The sequence below is a fragment of the Vidua macroura genome, chromosome 5 (genome assembly GCF_024509145.1).
Source record: "Vidua macroura isolate BioBank_ID:100142 chromosome 5, ASM2450914v1, whole genome shotgun sequence".
Classification (NCBI taxonomy): Eukaryota; Metazoa; Chordata; class Aves; order Passeriformes; family Viduidae; genus Vidua; species Vidua macroura.
In genome coordinates, this window is record NC_071575.1 from 4,440,797 (window position 1) to 4,463,841 (window position 23,045).

General features: G+C 48.5%; 1 protein-coding gene across 2 annotated transcripts in view; it reads right to left on the bottom strand.

The window, feature by feature from the left end:
- Positions 1-3,560: 3,560 nt before the first annotated feature.
- Positions 3,561-23,045, bottom strand: part of WNT5B (Wnt family member 5B) — a 67,463-nt gene continuing 47,978 nt past the window's right edge. Inside the window, exons 1-5 of one of the 2 annotated variants that reach the window (XM_053978361.1) lie at positions 18,944-19,038; positions 17,628-17,758; positions 16,677-16,924; positions 10,852-11,144; positions 3,561-4,117 (exon numbers count right to left, since the gene is read on the bottom strand). In XM_053978361.1, the coding sequence (XP_053834336.1) occupies positions 3,659-4,117; positions 10,852-11,144; positions 16,677-16,924; positions 17,628-17,707 (1,080 nt within the window). In that variant the 5' untranslated portion in view covers positions 17,708-17,758; positions 18,944-19,038 and the 3' untranslated portion in view covers positions 3,561-3,658. Of the gene's footprint in view, positions 4,118-10,851; positions 11,145-16,676; positions 16,925-17,627; positions 17,759-18,943; positions 19,039-23,045 lie in introns of those variants that run through there. The other variant, XM_053978360.1, reaches the window with a different exon arrangement.

Consider the following 23,045-nt stretch of genomic DNA (forward strand, 5'->3'; position numbering starts at 1 on the left):
TAAAAGGTTCATTTAAATTTTCTCACAAATCTGCCACCTTCTTTGTAGCATGATTAATATCAACTGAAAGTTTCTGTTCTGGGATCAGCTCTTGCTTAGCTTACCTTCCAGGAGAGCATACTGAGGCCTCATTCATTCCCACTAGAACTTAGGCAGTAGTTGCCAGATGGAAAATGATGACAGATTTGCATCCTGTTCTGCTCCGTTTAGGAGCCCATGTTCACTGCCTTGCAGTAACATTGTATTTGCATAGTGTCTTTAAGCCCAAAATATTGTAGTTTTACATGACTTAAGGGTGGCCATTCTATCAGCCTTGAAGTGCAGCAACTTCAGGGGTGGAATGTGGCAGGCAGTTACCAGACCACAGTATATAACAGTGTACTGTGTGAGTATCTTATCCATATGAAACTGCAAACAGAATTTGAGCAGGCAGAAACCAGGCTGACCTCTCTAAGCCTTACTTTAGCTACAAGATCTTCAATACCCATAAATAAACAAGCCCGGAGTTGACCCCTCTTTTGTAGCACAGTCCTGCCTCCAGCATTGTGGCAGAGTAATGCTTTGCTGCTGCAGACCCTCCGAGGCTCCTGCTGAGCCCCCCAGCAACCACCTCGGACCCTGCAAGGTGCTGCTGAGCCTCTCTGTGCCAAATTGAGTGTCCCCACACAATGATACAGCTGCCTGCCTGCCAGACTTAATGAGCAGAGAACCTCGGCCTTCAATTAAAACTTTTTTTCAGCCATATTTCGCAAAGATCTTTACAGAAAAAGGAGGTATCCTGCTCCTTATTTTATACAGAAGGAGGCTGGGGGCTAAAATGCAAAGAAATTAAGAACCCGTTTGAAAATTACAAAGCAGATTATCAGCAGAGCTCAGAGTTACGCCTAGCTCCCAGCCCCACCACACCCCTTTCTATCACTTTGTGCATCAAACAAGGCACAACTTAAAATCCACCACTTTCTCCTTCCATGGGAAAGAAGCAGTCCTGCTGCAGCTTTCTGTTTGACTTCCTTTGGATTTGCATCAAGCCAGTCTGGCTGTTTTCTTACTTTGTACATACTACCATCCTCTGGAGGTGCTTTTATGTGTGAGTGCCATTGAAATTAAGTTTGAAGCTAGAGTTTAGCGGGATCAAATTTTTGAATACAAAATTCCCAGAAAATCTGAAATACTGAAACCTGGGTCTTATGAAAAAAAAGAGGGAGGAAAGAAATCTAATGGTCACTTCTCTCCTATCACTATATGGTCCCAGTCCAATAGGAACTGCTGGCTCAAACCAGCCTGCCAGAGGTCTGGAATGCTGGGACAAAAGGCCAAAAAACATATTTTTTTCCATCCAGACAACATTTTAGGTGGAAAAAGAAGGACACATCCAGGATCACCCAGATGAATAGCAGCCCTAACAATGCCAACTTTTCCGCTCCCAGAGTTGTTTACACCCACAAAATTAATTGTGGTGCCAAACCGCAAGGAGAGCTGTGACTCCCTAAAATGTGTGGTCTTTATCAGAAAGGCCAGATGAAGTAATTTTGAACTGGTAGACACTTTAACAATGCCTGAGGGTGTCATATACAAAGAGCTGACACCTTCAAGCACTGATGCAATAAGGATGGACAAGAACATGAGGTGAGGGCGGTGGGAGGAAAGGTCTTTTTCAGATGTATCTAAGGTAGAGCAAATTTTATTACAGGGCTAGAAACAGAGTATCCCAGGAGTGAATAGCTCACACATTTGATCCGATTTTGGGCTCAGTCCAACTCTCACTGAAGTTTAATGGAAGTTGGATCTGGCCACTGCACTCACATTTTTTCCATGCATGGAAAACTATTTCCGTTACTTTGAATTACAATACCACTGGCTTTGGATTTTATATAATAAAGTAAATCTAGACCACTGTTTATATTTCAAAAAAACTGCATTCTGGGATGCCAGCAAATATATTGCCTGTTGGATTTAAAAAAAAATAAAATAAAAACTGGACACACTGGTTTAAAAAAAACAACAGCTCCTAATTATTAAGCATAATTTCTCTTCTTTCTGCTTTTCTGGAGTCCTCAAATATTTGAAATATGAAAGGTACATATAAATTGTTCTCTGGTGGTTGAAATGGTGGAATCTGTAAAACTGCAATGTTTTATAAGAAACAGAGGTTTAATATAAAAACAATAATCTTCATGACTGGCTCATTGCTTATTGGCATATTTTAAGCATTTTAAAATTTACAGGGAAAAAAAAGCCAACACCCTTGCGGTGTCAGTAACAAAGCGGATGTATATTAGCAAACCCTTATATTTTGGGAATTGGCTTCTCTTGATTGTTCTGACTGCAAATGAACTCTGCAGATGCTGAGAGGTACAGGAAATGTCTTGTGCTAGAAACAGCATTTGCTCCCTGCTTTATGAATTGGATTGTACTAAAATCCCAATGTGGTAAGACTGATTAGCAGACTTTGGTAATGCCTTCTGCCCTGGTACAGTTTTATTACAAAGGAAAAACACAGAGATCACACACCCACAACCTGGGAGCAAACGTTCCTGTGGTTAGCTTATGCCAGGGAAGAGCATGGCCCCTGCCCTCTGAAACACAGAACAGCAAAATAAAAGAACTTCACCAAAAGAATAAAACAGACATATGCACAAATAACAGAGGGAAAGAAATGTCATTGAGGGGCATTTAATGTTTAAGAGAAACTATACAACTGGGCTGGTGATGAGGAGGATTTAATAGAGCTGAACAAGGTGACCACCTGCAGCCACTTCAGAGAGGAGAACAGGCAGCAGGATGAGGAGTGCAGCTATGAGCATGTGTGTGTGTGTATGTGCAACACTTCTTTCCACTGACAAAATATCCTCTGCAAACATCCCTGGCACTGGCAGCTTTTCCTCTCTATTGAAAAATTAAGTTTCAGCATGGGATTTAAAGGAAAAGAAAAAAAAAATCCCTCACACACACAGCCATGTGGTTTGAGCTGGGCAGATTTCCCTTGGCCCAGGTGGTACAGAAGAGCCAGGTGCTGGCTTCATGGGCACTCCCAGGCTGTGCACTGGTCAGCCACAGGTTGAACCTTCCTTCCTCACAACAGCAGGCTGTGAACTTTCCTCTACCCCACTGTGGTCTGGGGAGCATCCAGGAATGGTTTACAAGACTGTGGATTTTAAGCCATGCTCACATAGCCTTAGCTAACCTTCCCTCTAATGTGACAAAGCCCTTTAGAGGGACCAAGAATCAGTTCCAAATTTCCCAGCGCAGGATTTGAAATCTGAATAACTAGGACTCACCCATGTCTGGCTGTAATTTCCAGTGTGCAGTAACTATTCCAAAATGCTGGGATTTACTGATCAGAGAGAAGAAAGAACCCACTCCTCTTCTTCTCACTGGCTTTCTTTCTGTAATGAAAGAGCACATGCTGGTGTGCTTTGCCAGCACCTCCTCAGCTTCTTCACCCTGACTGAAACATCCGAGGCGAGATGCACCCAAAGACAGATTCCCCAGCAGAACTGAAGGAATGTCAAATTAGCTGGCCTGACGGGGGAAATTTCAAAACGAAAATGTCTCTTAAATAAGCTTCTTTAATTATTATAATCTGTTTATTTATACAAATATAAAATATATTTATATAGATTTATATAATATAGATTTGTTGCTTTGGCAGCTCCTTTCATTTACAGACATACTGGTCAACGATCTCTGTGCACTTTTTACACTTGACATAACAGCACCAGTGGAACTTGCAGTGGCAGCGCTCCACCTGCACGCTCTTGAACTGGTCGTAGCCCCGTCCGCAGCACATCAGCTCGCAGCCGTCCATGCCCTCCGAGGTCTTGTTGCACAGCCTGCCCTGGGTGCCCAGCGAGCCCGTGGTCTCGTTGCGGAGGCAATAGTCCGGGCTGGGGTCCACGTAGACCAGGTCCTCCTGCGTGGGCATGTTGAAGCGGTTGTTCACCAGCTCCAGCTTGCCCTTGCGGCTGATCCTCATGGCCGCGGCGCTGTCGTACTTCTCCTTCAGCAGGTCGCCCACCTTGCGGAAGTCGGCCAGCTGCAGCCAGCAGGTCTTGAGGCTGCACGAGCCCGACACGCCGTGGCACTTGCAGGCTACGTCTGCCAGCTTGTACACGGCCTGTGGGGAAAGAAATGCAATCAGGCAGAGCTGTGTTTATTCCTGCTGCACTGGCAGCTGGCTTAATTACAACGAATTCATCGCGCTTTCAGAACTGCTTTGATTATCCCGCAATTTCTGTTGTTTCGCCCTTCAGAGGAGACAAAGGTCTTCTCCTCCCCCTGTTGCGACTGCTGTGTTCCTGTTCCCTAAGAATTTCTATTTCTGGTCACCCTGCCTGCAAACACGACTTGGCTCACCCCACCTTCTTTCCCTCTGGCAGATTTCTGGCTTGACAGCAGGGTCAAGATCAGGAGAAAAAGAGAAGGAGCCCTCTTTGCGTGGACTCTGGAAATTCCCCACCTCACGTGGCGTGGCATGTTGCTCCCATTCAGTGCTGCAGAAAGGGAACACCTGGGAACCAGCCCATTTCCTACTACCCGCACCAGGAACCAACGCTATCGTTACAGGGATACATCTGCATCCTTTGGAAACAAATCCACAGACCTTTTCCCATCATCTCCCCTGAGAGGAGCTCATCCAGGGGCAGTGTCCAGAGAGAGGCAGAGGGGCTGGTGGTGCCCAGAGGGACACATCTCCCTGGAAGGCAGCTCGAGGTGCTCCCCAGGCATCCCTGGCAGTGCAGGGCTGAGCCGGGAGCGCTCGCTGTGTTCCTGCGCCATCTCCTGCCCGGCTCCCTCCAGTAGCACGGCTGTCGCCAGGCAGAACAGCCAGGATTTCAACAGCACACGCAAGCTTCCCGTGCTGTCTTTTCCCAGACACTTCCAGTTACATTTTCAGGAGCCTGCGGGGGCTGCAGATGCATCACACCCCTGGAAATCCAGCATCAAAGTTTACAAAGAGTCTTGAAAATTCAGAGTGTGAAACCCTCATCAGAGAGAGCACAGGATGTGAAGGGAAATGGTGTTTACTCTCTTCCTCCCCATGCTAGCGGGGAGGTGAGAGAAATACTGAGAAACAAAAAAAAAAAACCAAGGAAACGAGACTGAAATGCAGGTTGGGTTTGTTCTTCCCATTCATTTCAGAGACAGGTACAAAAGTGCAATGCCACGTGAGCTCCTGTCAGCTCTCAGGCACTGAAAGAGCTTGCAAAGCAAGAGCTGGGCACTCCCTCACCATCAGAGCCACTCTGTGTTACAGCAGCTTAACCCCAGCCCTTGGCTCATCATCCTCTCAGCATCAGGCTCACATCTGCTCTCCCAAGACCATCCTGCAGAGCTTTTGCCAGATCCTGCATGCCAAGCAGAGATGTTTGGCATCAGCTGCAAAATTACCACCAGCTGTGTCTGGTGGGGGAAAGCAAGGAACACGAGAACAAAACAGGGCGCTCTGAAAGAGATGGCGATGTGTCTTCCAGCCAGGTTTTCTGCTGAAAAAAAAGCAGCCAAACACAGAGGTTTCTTTTTTGCCTCACTCACTGACACAGAAGAAAGCTTCTCAGCTCCCTGCTTTCACGTGCCAAGATGATTAAGGCAATTGAGCATACTGCAAGCAAAACCTTCTGCCTACAACAACGTTCTGGACCAGCAGGGAGAGGTCAGAGTTCTCCCACAACAACTGGTTGCTCCTTGCCTAGCTAATGTCTAGTGCTTTTGACAGCTAGTGAAGATTCAATTTGGCTTAATGGCTAAATCACATGGAGGCCAAATCCAGCTCCTGAGAAAGTCAATGGAGTGAGCCCTTAAAACAGAAAAGCTTTAGTACTGCTCCTCAGAGCTCGATTTACCAAGGCAATCCCTCACGGTGCAATGTAACAGCTACAAGCTGGGAGTTAAGCACTTGTCTTGGATCAAACTACAAGTGCAGAGGACCAACCACACCGTTACTTAAGGATTCCTGCTGTACTATGACCAGACAGGCTACAGCTAAATTTCCTGAGCGCCAGACACTTACTATATCCTCACTACACTGCCAGCCTGCTTGTTATAAGCCTGTGTTAGCACTTCTTGGTTATGGTTCTGTCAAATCCCAGGCCACTCATGCCTCCCTTGCCCCTTGCATGTGTTTTTGTAAAGTATTATGATTCTTCCTAATCCTGGGCTTTGTTCCTTTAGAAAAACACTGCAACTCAATCCCCTTCAGTTAATGTCGTGGGAATGAGTTCACTCTGACTTGGCTTTAGGCAACTGATGCTCAAAACATCTGGCCCATGTGGGCAGTAGCTGTTCTGGGGAAGGTGAGTGCCACCAATGATCACAGGTGAGCATGATGCCACTCAGCCCCCCACAGCTCCCACCACCCATGTGCTGTGGAGCCAACCATAGCTTCAGCTGCTAAATCACTCTCCCACTCTCCCCCTTCACTGCCCAGAAGAGGAGAAAGCAAAGGAAATTGGAGAATTCCTCTCCGACCAGGCTCGGGTCAAGGTAGCGAATAACAGACCCCACATGCAGTTCTGAGGGCAGGATCTGACCGATGGCCATGCCACTTAAACAGGCTGAAAATGCCTCTAATGGAAGGGCTTAAAGCCCCTTCCCATAAGCCCAAGTTCTCTTCCAATTCTTTTTGTGCAGGAATGGGAGCAGGAGGAGAATTAATGGGCAATTCCTATGTGGTCAATTAACCAGACCCCCTTCCAGGCTCTTCAGGCAGTGGCTGGAGTGACTGATGACTGAGGGCTGCCATATGCTGACTGAGTAAACAGTGTGGGAGGACGGACTGCCACAGCCTGCCAGACAGAGAGACAGATAAGGAAGGGGGGCAATAAGAGAGGGTAATGGAGACCAACTGGAAGAAAAGACAGATGGAAGGAAAGGACATATTGAGATAACAGCCAAAGACAAACAAACAGAAGCAATAAAGCCAGAAGCCAGCACCACAAGGACTACGATGTGGAGTGAAGGGGTGACGGGGTCAGGACTGCCTGAAAGATAAAAAAACCTCTGATTCCCTCCTGTCCCCCCCCCCCACAGCTCCTTCTGAGAACCACAGAGAGAAGGGACAATCCTCTCTCCTGCCACCAGAGCTCCTCAGGATTCAAGGAGAACTTTCTCATTCATAGCAAACTGAGTGAAGGGACATGCCAAAAATCAGAAGGTATCAGCTGAATCCCTGGCTGTGAAAGCAGGGCAAGGCTGCAGTGGGGTGGCAGCTGGTGGTCACTCTGCAGTGCTCACTGCTGAGTATCCAGCAGTCCTTTCTTCCAGCATAAAATTCTGGGAATGAGGAGTTATATATGCACCTTCTTACTTACAAAACCAGTATCTCAGAAGTTTAGGAATGCAGGACTAGACAGGACCTCCTGGGTTATAAAGTAGGCTGTCTTGCTTTTGTAGGCACTGCTTCAAGTAACATTTTCCCTAAATGCATAGGATGCCCTTTTAAAAGCAATTAGGTTTTCAGCCACCATTATTCTGATTGCCATTCCAACAATAAAATATCTTTTTCTGATTTCCAGCCTATATGTATTTACTTTATGCCCATTTGCTATTGTGCCAAATTGGGCTTTTGCTTAAAAAGTACTTTTCCTTCCCTATTATTTCTCCCACGAACACAGACTTCAGTCATATCCTCTCTCCACTTTCACTTTACTAGGCTAAATATGGCAAGCTGCTCTAGCACACTTTCTTAAGAAAAGATTCCTATCCCTAGGGTCAGCCCTAACAAGCTTTTCTAGTCTGAGGTCATTTTACTTGGGAATATGAGAACACACAATACTTTGGGGCCTCACGAGAGCTTAATACATGGCATTAGTATTCCCCCATGTTGTATAAAAAGACTTATGTCTAGTGTGTTACAGGATATTTACCACCTTCCAAGCCATATTACATCTGCAGTCATTTGCAGCCGACTGCTGCGACCAATTCTTTCCTACTTTTTTCCTAATGATTAAAGATGTATTTCATGCAAGGCCTCAAATGATGGTCTTAATGTTGTTTTACTGAGTGTCATTAGCTGCTGTACAAAATTCAGGTTCTCCTCTGTAGTCATAATACCTGCCACCTTTGCATCAAGAGCAAAGCTCATCAGCCCATTCCTAACACTCGTGTTGAGGCTCAGAAACAAAAATCCTAAGGGCAGCTCCTTGATGAGCCCTGCTAATCAAACTCCATCAAAATCAAGCTACATTCTTTCACACAACTCACTGACATCTTTCCTTGAACCAGTTTTTTGTCCATCTCATAGCTACTGCAAATTTCCTTACATTTTCCAGTTTAACCAAGAATTTCCCATGGAGGAAGTACCTCAAATGTTTCACACAAGTTGACATAAATACGACCTATCAGATCTAGTCTGCTTTTAGAAAACCAGTGATGTTCTAAATGATTGTGTGATCAACCTTTGAAAAAGTCTTCTCAAATTATTTCCTATTTTCCTCTGAGATATCCAGTGCCCCCCACCCCAACTCGAAGACCCAGGCAAAGCACTAACTCACTTTGGATACCAAAACTTTTTTGCCTTTAGACTCAGCCCCATTCTCACTGGCTGTCTCCCTTCCTCCAAACTCATCCAGTGTGCAAAGTTTAGAAAACCTTTGCTGTTTATTTTATTAGCCTTTTCAAGGTCTGACTCAGCATGATTTTTACTGTTCTCACCTCCTCTTTACACTTCTTGACCGCTACGACAGAGCTTTTCATTATTTATTTGCTCTTCTTTTTTTTTTTCCCTCCATTGTTAGTAGGCTCTTGATCTATTTCTAACAGCTTCTCTGTGGCAATTATTCATTCAGTGAGGTCTGGATATTCTTCCTACAACCTTTTTTCTCTTGTTGGCATGCAGAGTTGTAATGGCTTTAGCATCTTGGACTTGAAAAAGTTCCAGACCTCCTCCACATCCAGTTTCTGAGCTGAGCTTATTAACCAGCTCCCTTAGTTTTTCAGGTTTTTTTTTTTGGTTTTGTTTTGTTTGTGGTTTTTTTTTTTTAATCCACAAGCTTAATTACACACTGGTTTATACTTTAATTTAATCTAATCTAAAATGATTTATGTTAATTTAATCTGTGTTACTGCAGTTCACCTGGCACCTCAGACGAGGGGCCATACTCTGTCTCTGGACCCCTCAAGGCTGTTGGAGTCTCATGTTCACTCCTTGCTTTAGGCAGGGTATTCATTTGTAGTACAAGTTCATGCTCCAGATATGTAGGATGTCCAAAGCAAGTAATGCAGAAAAGAATGTCACATTCAGGCTATTACCCCACCACACACACCCCCCATTTCTAAGCAAATGCAAAGCCTCTGTCCATCCAAGCCAAAAAAAAAAAAAAAAAAAAAAAACAACCCAAAAAAAACCACCCAAAAAAAAAAAAAAAATCCAAACCCAAAACTCAGTGAGTTATACAGCTTTCAAGTCCAGTTTTTCACCTACTGCAAATTTACCCCAATTTGGTTTTGCAAAAGAACCATGAAGTACTTGCAATGCTTCAACCTGACAGACCGATTTCACAACCAAAAAAATGGAACAAACCATCTTTGGTGTCAAAACGAAGCTGAAATTCTGAAATTACATGCAGAAAAGACAGACATCCAAGGGAAAGGGAGAGATAATTCAGTAACAATTAGAAGTAAGAAAGGACAGAAAATTGATAAGGAAACTAAGGATATTAGTTAGGAATGTGCAGAAGAGCAAGACTAAGTACACTTAATGGGATTTTTTAACATGAATTAGAAATAAAATTAACCTTTGAAAAGCTTACTTCTAGGGAAGAATGATAAAAATTTAAAACACCCTGGGGAAAATGCGCAAATGTTCAAGTTAGTATTCCTGGTCTACTTTTGGAAAGAGGCAGGATTACACAGCTGCACTGCATATGAATGATGCTACACCTTCCAGGCTATTAATCACAGACAGAGGAATTGTGTGAACAGCAGAAGTGCATACACTGAATGCATGCAAAAGGGGTATGGGAAAACTGGAAATGGTACACTAAAGTGACAGGAAAATTATTTGATGGCTGATGAGAACCTCTGAAAGTGAGAGAGTCTTCAGTGCTCAATCTAGTTTGTCAAGAAAGAATGGTGAATAAATTACAGTAGATAAATACTTGTATGCCAAGGAAATTCTGATTACTAAGAGATTTTTGGATTTAGCTGTAAAAGTCAGAAAAATAACTGACTGGAAGCCGGTGTCAGATAAATTCAAATGATAATTAGGTTCAGAGTTGAAACAGTCATTAATGCTGCTATCATACTACAAAGGGAAGTGACGGATTCTCCATCCCTAGGGGTTCTCAGATCAAAATTGTGAATCTTCTCAGAAAATGTTTGCCACCTAAATGCAAACTATTTATTGTGCCCAGTGCCAGGGTAACTGAACAAGGCCTGAGTTTCAGAGATAGCCAGGTTCCTGGCCTTATATTCTCGAAAAGCTAAATGATGGCAGTAGAAGACAACTCCATGTGCCAAAAGATTCTTCTTTTCACCACCAGCGTGTTACTCTCAGAGCTCCGGGAAGCTAATTTCTTAGACATAAACCTTAAAAATGGGTCCCAAAAGCACCTAATTTATTTGGAAAGGGCTTAAATGTCTACATATGAGTGCCATACAGTATCTCAACAGACCCCAAAATTCACTGGCTTTAGCTGGCAATGGAAGCCTGACATTAAAACTGGAATACTGTCAACATCGTCTGTAATATTCACAAAAATGCAGAAAACCTGACTGTATGCTTTTACTGGGGCATCACTGGATTATCCCCCATCAAACCCCCAAGGAATTTGATACCCCCTGGACTTCTGGACCCCTTGGGCCTTCTGACTCTCCCTCTGAGAAAAAGGAAAGGCTCAGCACCGCTCTTACCCTGCGGCCGGCCTCGTTGTTCTGCAAGTTCATCAGCATGCGAGCCTGCTCCTCCGAACCTCTCACGTAGTTCTTCTCCCTCTCCTTGGCGTCCACGAACTCCTTGGCGAAGCGGTATCCGTACTCCACGTTGTCCCCGCAGCCGCCCCACAGCCAGTCCCGGGGCAGGTCCTTGGGCCGGGCGGTGCGGCTGCAGCCGCAGCTGGACAGCTCGCCCTCGCGGCACGCGCGGCTGATGGCGTTCACCACGCCGGCGGCGCTGACCGCGTAGGTGAAAGCGGTCTCTCGGCTACCTGGGAGAGAGGGGCGACAGCAAATTAACCCCCCCCACGGGTCTCGCTCCGCGTGCCACGCGCGGCCAGGAGCTCCACGGTGCGCCCTGAGGAGGCGCTCGGAATTTACTGGAGCTAAAGGACGCGGTGGTCAAGTGCAAGGGCTCCATCCTGTTCTGGATAGCAACTCCAGAGGGCAGGGACTGCTCATCCTCTTTCCCCTTCACTTATCCTTTCGTTCTAAGCTGGAGGAAACTCTCAACCAGCAGGAGGGTTGCTCACTTGCTGAAAATACAGCCGCTGACTTAGCCACTGCGTTTGCCAATAATCATTAAGAACAAGTTACGAGGTTGGGTCTGTGCAAAAGGAGTACTCTGGTTAAGCCATTTACTGCTCTGGAATAGCTTTCATTTAATTGGGACATACAGTCTTTGTGGGCTCCACTTCATTGAACTTATTTTAGTTTATGTAAGGTCAGCTGAAAATTATTTGTAGACAAAGTGAAGGAAACTAATTTTTACACTGCAACAGTAAGGCTCTTCCACTGCCTGCAGAACCACAGTGCTGGAAGAAGTAAAACTCCCATGTAGACCATAATAAATGAAAAGACTTTCCATTAGCAGGTTTACTAGGGACTGCCCTGCTTGGCATGCATACCCTATGCAGCCAAGCAGCTGGATCGGGTCTCCAGCTCGGTATTCCTGGCAGGGATTCAGCCCCAGTGTGACCGGGGCACCAGCGCAGCCAGAGCACTGCACGAGGCCAAGCACCACGAGTGCTGAGTGTCTGCAGGGCTGGAGAGGGACAAGGAGGCAATCCACACCTGCACTCTCACCACACGTCTAATAAATAGCTGAACCAACACCTTCAGAGCCATTGTGCTCATCACCAAACTTGCAGGTGATAAAGAGAACAACTGCCAAAGCTTCATTAGAATAAGCAATCTAATTGTGAAGGGCTACTTACACCAAATCCCAGCAAGATGCTCTCAAGCAAATTTTGATGACTTCAAAGGGCAGATCCTCAAAGCATAGTTTATCACCAGCTCAGGAGGCTCTCACTGCCAGCTCCCTCAGCAGGGCTGAGCTGAGCATTTGGTGTGCTCTTCTTCCAATTTGCACGTGCTGACAATCCCTAATTAATAGCAGCTTATCACCAGCTTAGTGGTAATGACCCAAGACAAAGATGAGGCTGTAAATGGCATCCACCTTGCAGAACAACTTTGGATTTTTTTTTCCCCTCCTAAATGAGAGATGAACGCTGAGGGTTTCTGCTCTGGAACACAGCTGATAAAATGCTACAGGACATATAACACAGAAGGGAGGTCTTTACTCTCAGATCATTAGAGGAGACCTATGCTCACCAAATCTCCCCGGTTCAGGAGATGCAGAGGAGTGACTCCTAGTTAAGGCAACTCATATGAGACTGGCCTGTTAGGGGGGTTAGGGTAATTCTTCAGTAACCAAAATCAAGCTTTTACTCATCTAGTTTGTTTTCCATGTTATGGGTCTTTTAAGGAAACAGTCCAATGTGCAGTTTTGCCCCTACCTGTATGGAGAAAGCCCTGAGGACACACCAATCATCCTTTTTAAGGAGAGCACTTCCCTCTCTATAGAGATTAAAATACATGCACGAGAAAGGACCTCACACTGTGACAGCTCGTGCAACAGAGACTGCATGACTCCAGGTGCTTAGCATCCTTACAGCCTGGCTGACATCCCTGAAAAGACACTGCGATTTACACTTTTATGTCCATATTTTAATCGTCTCCACCTGTCAGATGTAGCAGCCCGACTCAGCGTGCGGCCCCTGCATCTGCACGAGCTGTTCAGGCTGCTGAGGGTGGTGGTGGGACAAGAGGCTGGAACAAGTCACAGCAGGGTGGGGTTCCCCCCGCTCCGCCTTGCTGCCCACAAATACTCTGAAAAGTACTTGGGTTTTCTCGCTCGTCCTCTCGAAAGTTCAGCCCAGTCCCGCACCTCTGTGCTGTCGCCTCAAAGGACTGGGGTGTTATTCCCGAATTAGTTCTGGCCTCTCCCGCCCCGCTGCGGCCCCGGGAGCCGTGCCCGGCGGCGGGGAGCTCGGCGGAGCTCTGCTGCCCTCCTGTGCCCGCCCGCCGGGAGCCGGGCTGCGGCCGCTGCCGGGGCACGGCCGGGGACGCGGCTCCGGCAGCAGCCGGGCAGGGCTCGCCTTCCAGGGCTCGCCTCTCGGGAGCTGCTCGGGAAGGAAGTGGGAGAAGAACGCACCCCTTCGGGGGCACAAAAGTGTGTCGCTTTAACTTTTTTAGTGGAGAAGTTTTCGTTTCAGCTCGTTGTTTTTAAAAGCATCACCCCAAAGTTTGCAGATCTCGAAGAAAAACAAGGAAAAAAAATTTCTCTTTGTTCTCTGCTTTTATGACTGTCTTTTTCCCCCCCGCTTTTAGCATTTCAAAAGGGCAGAAGAGATAAGATCTTTGGCTCCAGAAATGACTGGACTAACCTGGAAACCCCAGCCTTGCATTTAGGATTCCTCTGGAGGAGATATATTCTCTCCTCCCCTGAGGAAATTCTAACATGACCTTTTGAGGTGCTCTGTCCTCTTCCCCTAATAAATGCAGCAGCAAGGAATGTGTCTGTGTATAATGTATAGAGCTATATATACACACACGTGCAGTCTAAAATCTGTATTGACAGAACAGGAAGCAACTTCAGAAGGGTAATTTTTTACATCATTATATATTGTTATTCAATAAACCACATTTAAAAGCTAAGAGCAAGTCTCATGACAACACACACACAAGGAGAAAACAATGTTCCAAAGCAGACTGCTTCAGTGCTACGAGTGCCCCTCCAAAAGCTTTGTATCACTGCCTCACTCCCATGAAAAGCACAAAATGAAGGTGTAATGATTAAACACAGACCAACCAGCTCTCCTGTTCCTGAGCAGAGTCAAGTTCTGTGAAGGGGAAAAGAAACTGATCTTCCAGGTTTCTGAGAGAACATTCTCACACGGATCTCCCAGGCTTTGGCCAAGTCAGGTTCTCCTCCCCTGTCACAATCCAGTGCAGCTCCAGAAATCATGTAATATATGCCATGCTCACATCGGTGGGTGGGCAGCGAGGGTTGTTGGCACACTGTGCACCTTCTGGGTCCTTCTTATCTCCTTTCCTCTCCCTCTCCACAACAATCTGGCATGTCTGTGCACTCTTGCAGATATTCTGGTCTCCAGACCTTTCTCGTGCCATTGGCACAGAGTACAGAAAAAGGGCTGTGGTCCAGATTTGGGGCTCAGAGGTTGAAAACAGGAGACAGACACACAGTATGAGCCCAGGGAAGAATGACTTTGTATCTGGCATAACCTAAGAGATTGAAAGGCTTTGTCTTTTTCCCCAGTGCGGAAAATATATTTGCTGAAATGATAAGTAATGACTCATTACAGTGTAGGAAAATGTAAAAGCGGAAGGTGAAGCTATAAAAAAGAGGAGAGGCAGCATCTCCCTCCAAAACAGCTTATCACTGACACAGATAACAGCCATGAATCACCAAAGATCCTGGAATACCCCAGGACACCTTTAGTGACATTTTTCTTTTGTGCAGTCTGGTGCTGGAGCATAAACATCTGAATGTGCTCTAACTGACCAGAGAATGGTTCCAAAACTCTGTTGGGATAGGTTTTCAAAGAGTGGGCAACTGCAGGCAGTCACCTCAGACACTGCCATCGACAGATTCCTACCACAGATACAAGAGCACTCAAAAAATACAGGCACACACAAATCAAATGGCAGGAGCAGGACTAGTGGCCATACCCACCACACACCTACACCACCTCTGTCTTCACCAAAACACAAAGAAATCTACTCCCAATCTTAACTCATAGGATCAAATTCATTTTAGTGAGGAGAAATCCTCCCACTCCCACTATTCACTCTAGTTCCTTCTTCTGATTTTTCCTGGCAGCTGTTAATCCTTCCGCTCTGATCTTTGCTCCCTCCTTCTTCACCCTCACTTCTCTTCTCCATGTGTGGACACTCTCACTGCACTAACCCAGAGATGCAGGAAGCTACTGGAGAATGAGGAATGCTCCAGAAGGGTAGATTCCTATTTTATTACATCCTTGTGGAGTCACAAGTATTTCTTTGGGGATTTGAAATTTGCACCATTCTTCAGGAGAAGTTACACATGAGGGAGAGACATCAGAAAGGAGAGATGGAGGTGTATTTTCTGTCCTTTGGTGGATGAAACTTCAGTTTTCATCCCCCAAAGCACAAGTTTTAACAATCTGGGATTGCATGCAGCCCCATCTGGCCACCACCCTTGCTATCAGAAAGTGAGAGATCAAGGGTGAACAGATGCCTTGGATGTGTGTCAGGAACTGGAAGTATTTCCAGGAAATGGCATTTCCCAGGGGAGCACCCCAGAGAAGAACTGTTGGGGCATGAGCTGGGCAGAAAGGGAGGAATTAGAATACCTCTGGTGTGCTGAATTAGGACTTCTGCAATATTGAGTAACATGTGCAGAAATATCCCTAGAATTCTCTAGGGTGACACATGAATTTCAGGAACAGAAGAGATCACAGGACTTTGTGCCCTATCTCTTAAACGCCCCAGAGGTATTAAAGGTGCTGTCTCTCCCTGTCCTGCTGCTTATGCAGTTGTTTTGAGAGTGAAGCCAAAACCAGTGTGAGCAGTACTGGGGGTACAGGAGCTGAAGGTCTTTTTCCATCCCTCGAGTTCACAACCGAGAAATAGTTCTGATTCTTCTGTGTAAATGATTGTCTTTGTGGGTGGGAAACAAAACCTTCAGACGGGGGTTGTGGAGAGTGAGGGAGAGAGAGACAGAGAGAGTGTGTGTGTGTGTGTGTGTGTGGCTGTTTTAACACCTTTTCTTTATTGGCCTGGCTGTCGGACATATCAAACTGAGCCCGGATTTCTCAGTTTCTTGCCATCAGATGACTGCATTTCAAAAGGAGCTGGGACAATGTAGCTAGGTCACACCTCAATTCAAGTGCAGCAATGGCCTGTCAATGTGCCTTTTACGGCCAGCAGGGCAGGAATTATAAAAATCTCTTAGGTTTACACAGAAAGTGGCAATACGGGGAAGTGGGGGAATTTCCATGCCCGGAGAGTCCGTATTTCCCACATCTCAGGGCTGCATTCCCTGTCCGAGATGTTGGGAATGATAACACGGGGCCATTGTTCCTGCCTCCAGCTTTTTCCCTCTTTACCTTTAAAGAAGTACACCAAACAGAGGCAGGCCGCCTCTTCCTGACCTTCCCGTGCTCCCCCCAAAAGAAACTGTGTTCCCCTCGCCCCCCCGCTGCCCCAGCTGGCTCCTGCTGCGGCCGAGGCGCATCCGTGCCACCACCCAGGCACAGGCAGCTCGCAGGCAGCACTCGGGCAGCGCCTGCACACCAGGGAATGGGAAAGCTCCTTAAAGGCAGCTTTAGGAGCCGCGCTAATGGGGCTCATCACTCCTGCGTGTGTATCTGAAGGACGGGACAGAGGGATGGAGTGCCCTGCGCCCAGCACTACCCCTGTACTGCTGGGTGCATTTCAGTACTTCCAGGTGCTCCTACCTATTTTCATGACCCTCCCAAAGACGGAAGTGTTATCCACCGTGCTGCAGTTCCACCGCCGCTGCCGAAACTGGTACTGGCACTCCTTGATGGCGCTGCGGGCCCCTTCCCCGATGAACACCATGTGCTCCTGGTAGAGCTGGCAGAGCTTGCGCTGCCCGGGGGACAGCCCCGGCAGCTGGCTGCACACTGGCTGGGCGCCGATGATGTACATCTCAGGCCTCTGGATGGGGTTCATGGCCAAAGACCTACGATGAGAAAAACATCCCGGGGAGTGTGGAGGGAGAGGCCCCCTCCGCGAAGCGCCCGACACCTCTCCCCACCAGCCCAGCCCAGCCCAGCCCCGCTCCGAGAGCCCGGGCGCATTTCTCATGTCAGCTGCCTCCCTCCACAGCTCTGCCAGATGCGAGGCTTTTCCAGGGCTCTAGCGGGAGTAACACTGTTCGTTTGTAACCCGAGTTTAAACACAGAAGACACCCGGGAAGGGAAGGGGGCAGAAAGAAAGCTCAGCACTTTCCCTGCAGAAGAAAGCCAGCAGCTATTTTACACAGCGCCAGCGAGCGATGCCTGCCTTTGAGCCAGGCTATTTTCCGCTCTTCGGGGGAAGGGGCTCCGCGGCTGCTCCCAGGGCTTTTGGCAGCGGGTAGGAAACCTTACCCATCCACTCCCTACGCATTCCCTACATCCTAAAGCCCGGACAGCATTTCAGCGAGCCCGTACAAAAGGAGCCCAGAAATGCCTGGAGGAGAGGGGCAGCGTCCCACCACTCCCGAAACTGGGCAGCAACAGCGGGAGGGGGGAAACCCGGAGAGAAGCGAGCTGCTGCGAAAGAAGCCCAGCAGGCAGGGCAGCTCCCGCGGAGGGCGCAGGGCAGGAGCTGCCGCACGGCTCGGACGGTCCCCGGTCCCCGGCCCGCGGCGGACAAAGGCGCCGCCGGCTCCCCTCACTTACCACCAGGAGTTGGCGTCGGCCACTGGCGAGGTGCAGCTGCAGAGGAGCGCGGCGGCGAGGGCCAGCCTCGGCCCGGTCATGGTGGGCTGCGGGGGCAGCCCCCGCGGAGCCGGCCGCCGGGACGGGGCGCCCTGCGGAGAAGTGCCGAGGAGAAGCCCTGGAGCGGGGCCTGCGTGCGGCGGGGGCGCGGCGAGCTCAGCCCGGCTGCCGCCCCCTCCCACCCCGCAGGACCCTCCCCCGGCCGCCGCCTCCCGGGGGCTCCGGCGGCGGCCCTGCCTCCCGCCCGCCCCCGGCCCCGGGGCAGGGGCCGCGCTGCCGGGGCTCCGCCGCCGGAGCCTCCCCGTCCGGCCCGGGGGGAGCGCACGGACGGCAGGGCTGTTCTCGCCCTTGCGGACGTCGGGAGGGCTTCCCGGAGCCTCCGGGCAGCCCCCGGCTCGGCCGCCTTTGAAGCGCGGGTGCCGGGAGCCCCGCGGCCGCAGGTGTGCCGGGAGCCGGCGGGACACATCAAAGCGCCGCGCCGGCCCCGCTGCCTTTGTAATGCAGAGGCGGCTCGGAAATGAGCTGCCCCCTCCCCAAAACCGCCTCCCGAAGGGCCCCACGCCACGGCCCCGGCCCCGTGCCCCGGGCGGGGGGGTCTGCGAGGCTCGGCCGGGCCGCCAGCGACGAGTGCCGATAGGGCTGGCACCGGTGCCTAATGGCTTTATGGGCAGGGGAGGTGGACAGGAGAAAAGCTTCAAAGGCTCCTCTTGTCCAAAACCCTCTCCCTTCCCCACTGGAATCACCGCGAACCTCAAAGGCAGGGCAATCCAGCAGCTCCTCAGCCCCGTCTCTCCCAGGTACTTGTAACGTGCTCCTTACACTCTGCCTCCTTCATGTCGTAGGGACACAGCCACCTTATCACAGCATCGACGCTGCCGCTGCTGCCTCCATCTCTACAGGGCTTCCCACCGTCCTGTCCTACCCTGCACCACGCGCTTCCCACCTCTCTTCCACAGAAAAATGCCCCTCCCGCCCCAGCCTCCTCCGCAGGCCCGCTGTCCCCCCAGCCTTGCCCCTGCAGCAGCGGGTCCCCAAAGGCAGGCTGAACGCGCGAGTCCCCGCAGGCTGCCGGGTACCCGAGTACCCAGCCTTGCCGTCCGCCTCGCCAGCAGCACCCGAGACATGAATCACCAGCCTCGGCAGCTCAGACTGCTGAAGTATATTTTTTATCGAATTCCTTGCACCCGCCACGGTGGACTTGCTGTGTTTGTTTGCAGCACGCTTCGCTTCCTCCCCCATCCAGATGTGCTGTACCTGCAGCTGGTGGCCCATCTCACCTGGCAGGCAGATGTGGGGGCTGCAAGTGCCAGAATTAGCCTCAGGACAAAAAAGCCTTGTGTGACCCAGCACCTCAGTGGGAGAGGAGTTTTACTGCTTGGGCACAGCGGGATCCATGTCTGAAGAAAACAGGGTGACTTTATTCACATCTTCTATATCCTCCCTTTTTCCTCCTCCCACAGCCACGAGCGTGACGGAGGGATGGCGAGGTGTATGTGTGTACAGCCACGCATACGTGTTTTGGGTCTGTTTCTATAGGGAATAGACAGAATGGAAAGTTTATCTCCGTGAGTCTGGGGAGGAAGGAAGTTATGTATGGATGAATGGCTTTTCCATGACAAACAATGAGTCTGCACAGACATGGTGTGATGTCACCTAAAGAATTTCCAAGCCAGCCTCAGATACAGAAATCCTTTTCGCTGGCAGAAATAAGAATGTCCCACCTTTCCATCTCGCCACAGCCAGAAAGAAGAACTAGGGCAGGGGGTGAAAAAATAAAAGCCCTCACTGTCTCACACACACACAAGGCATGTGCCATGTAAATAGATGACATGATGGGAGAAGTGTATCTCCAAGCTTTGCCCTCACCCTGCGGATTCTGAGAAAGGAGTAAACCATGGCGAGCCGCCCGGCTGCCTCTCCCAGCCAGGAATGTGAGACGGCAGCAGCTGATGAGGCAGCTCCACAAATACAGGTGATGTCAATGTCCATGTGAGCTTCTCTGAGCACATGTGCGCAGTCGCAGCACTCATGGGGCAGCCAGGACACACCACCGGGCAGCCCTGCACTGGTGGCAACCATGGCGTGGTGGCAACAGAAACTCTTCCAGCTGGGAAAGCCTAGGAGATGCTCACATGAAACTTGGTCCAGAAACACTTGGCACTAATGACATATCTCATTTTAAGTATTAATATGCACAGGCAGACGATGATTAACAACAGTAAAGTGTTATAAATACTGCTGGCAGCAACCTGACTGCCAACGAGCACAAGCAAGTGCTTGTGATCTTATTTTGAAACACAAGACATAAGTATTGCTGTATGGGATAAGATGGCTTATGCAGCCAGCCTAATATCCTGTCAAAGGCAGCAACTAAAGGAGTTCCTTCAGCAGGAGAGGTCTCAAACGCTGAATTCTACCTAAAATCTGCTGCTGGTGAAAGCAACTGCCATTAAGCTAATATGTGAATTATGGAAGTAAGTCCTTTTTAAGGTGCTGGAAATAATTTCTTCACTAGCTGTGTTTATGACTTCCGATAAAGTGATAATAGCAGGTGAAGCTTGGCTGCAGGGATTGAGTCTCAGCCAGCAACTTCCACACCAAAAGCTGAAAAGCACTTGGCTGGTGCTCTGAAGAATATGGTCTTCCCCTCTTGCACCTGTTTCTACTTGCCACCAAAATCCTGAATGCGAGGTTTTGATTTTGTAAATAAAAAGCTTGGGTTATTTTTTAAGCCCAACTGCAGGACTAGTTCAAACAGCTTTGACAGGTTGTTTGCTCAAGCAGGGCTGGGTGGGAGACATCAGTGAAATTTTGTGAGGATGAGAGGTGGGGTGAAGCGGGGCTGCTGGCGGGCTGGGATGAACAGTCAGCAAAGCATTAGGTAGGACAGCCCAGCCTCACTGCAGGCAGACCCCTCACCCCTCCTGGCCATCATTCCTGTCCATCCTTCCCCATCCACTTTCACCCCAAACCATCCTTCCCCTGCAGCAGCCCACTCACACCAACTCAGACCACTCCTGCTATGCTAGGGGATGAAGCAGCACAAGGAAGAACTCCAAAACCACAGGTTGCTCTTACTTCTGTGGAAAAAGGCCCCATCCCACACCTTCCAGTGGGCATGGATCACTCAAACAGCAGAAGTGAACCTGCTTGAGCACTGCAGGTCTGATGCTTGCACCCAGAGCGCTAAGGATCACCTGGGCCAAGTAAGGAGCTGTTGCCTGAAAACAGGACATGAATCTCAACCCTTAGATTAAAGGTCTAATGCTTCTAAGGGGGCAGAGCAGTGGCAGCAAGCCTTCATCTTTGCAAGCCTTGGCATTCTGCTGCATTCAACAGTCTGCTGCCCTAGGCAACTGTCTCCTGTGTTGGCTGGCTGCCTGAAATTTGTACCTGTGTTTGCCTTTGTTCACTTTTCAGAGGTGACAACTGTGCACGGAGCATAAATTTACACATCCAGTTTCCAAAGTCACAGCAAAGCAATTGGAGAGCTATCACTGCTTTCCCAACACTGTCCCTGCCATATTTGCTGGAGGGAAGCTGCAAGACTCCAAGAAAGGGAGGTCACGTCCATGAGATCATTTGCAAAGATTTGGCAGACTGTGAAAAGAGTTGAATCCTTGCTGGAAGACAGCCCTGATAAATGAGAAAGGGAGGGTTACTCATGCAAATTCCTTGTCCTACCCTTATTGTTTCTTAAAAATTCAGGATGTCCCCAAATGTGACACAGATCTTTATTGAGTACTATAAGGAGTGTTTAAAAGAAAACATCACTTCCACCTAACTCCAGCATTCCTCATTTCTGCAACTTGTCTGATTTCTTCTTGTCTGGGGTCTGGGGAGAACTGGACATACATTCTTGCTGTAATGATCAAGAGCTTGAGTTCCTGTTTATTCTTGCAGCTTGACTGGAGTTCAATGCTTGCTTTTAAGGCCTCACAATGTCCAGTGCATCCAGAAACACTTACTGCTTTCTCTGACACAAGACACTTCTCAAGATGTGAAGGATATTCACTGAAGTAGAATCTCCTCTGAGCACAACTTCATGTGGTCTGGGGTTTCCCTTTGGCCAGTTGGGATCAGCTGTCCCAGCTGTGTTCATTCCCAAATCCTTGTGCACTCCCAGCCCACTCAGTGGCAGGGTGGGGTGAGAGGCAGGAAAGGCCTTGACTCTGTGCAAGCCCTGCTCAGCAATAACCGAAATATCCCGGAGTTATCAACACTGGTTTCAGCACAAATCCAAAACACAGCCCCATACCAGCTATCATGACGAAAATTAACTTTACTCCGGCCAAAACCAGCACACCCAGGAAGGAGGCTTTCCATGTGCTGCTCCAAGGGGAATCCCTGCCCTCTGGTTCTGTGCCATGGATCTGCTGCTGACAGCATCAAGAGATGTATCATAACGTCCTGCTATCCATCTGCTTCTGGCAGACAGGCTTTAACCACAGTTCTTACTAAGACTTCAGGAATCTCATTAAAGTCACATACTTGCCCATTCAGCTGAACCAGTTTTAGAGGGAGTGTAGATTAAAAAAAAAAAAAAGGCAAAAAAGAACAAAAAAAAAAAAAAAAAAAAAAAGCAAAATCACTTGAAGGTAAATTGCAGTCTTCACACAAAAACCTAAATAATCTTTAATCTTTTATCTCACCACACCCTGACTAGTCTGGTTCTGTGCTGCTCCCCTGCTGCCAGCCTGTCCTCTCTCAGCACTGTACCACCACACTGCTGTACTGGTGTCAGCCTTCCCAGATCTAAATGCATTCATTTATTTCTACTGCAATTATTACTTAACCAGCAACTGGAGCCACCTCCATAGGTGCAGACACAGCTGGGGTGTTACAGAAGGTGTAATAAAACCTTCTTAAAGTATCCCAGTGTATCAGTCCTTCATGTCTGCCCTTTTGTCTTGACATTGCCTCACTCCACTGAATTGTTACGCACTGTCTGTCTCGGCTGGAAAGGCAGATTATTCCTGCTTATATCCTGCTTGTTTCTTTTGGTTCTTACAGGCTCAGTTTTATCTCCTGATGTGCTCATGCAGTACCTTTTTCTGCATCTCATCACCTGTCACCCCTGCTGACAGATCCAGATTTCCTTTCACCACTACCTTGCTCTTTCATTTTTCCATGACTCCCCTGACCAATGACATCCAGCCTCACTGTCACCAGGGCATGTAGTGCAGCAAATGCCAAGATATACCTGCCAGTCTCAGCAGACTCAGTGACAGCTGTCCCTGAAGTGCCTCACGAGGGAGAGCAAGAATGGAGGAAGCTCAAAAATAAAGCAGAAGTACTAGACAACAAAAGCAGCCAGATACTAAACATTTTCACCATTTCAAACCAGAATGTGTACAAAGGATAATGATTCTATGAATA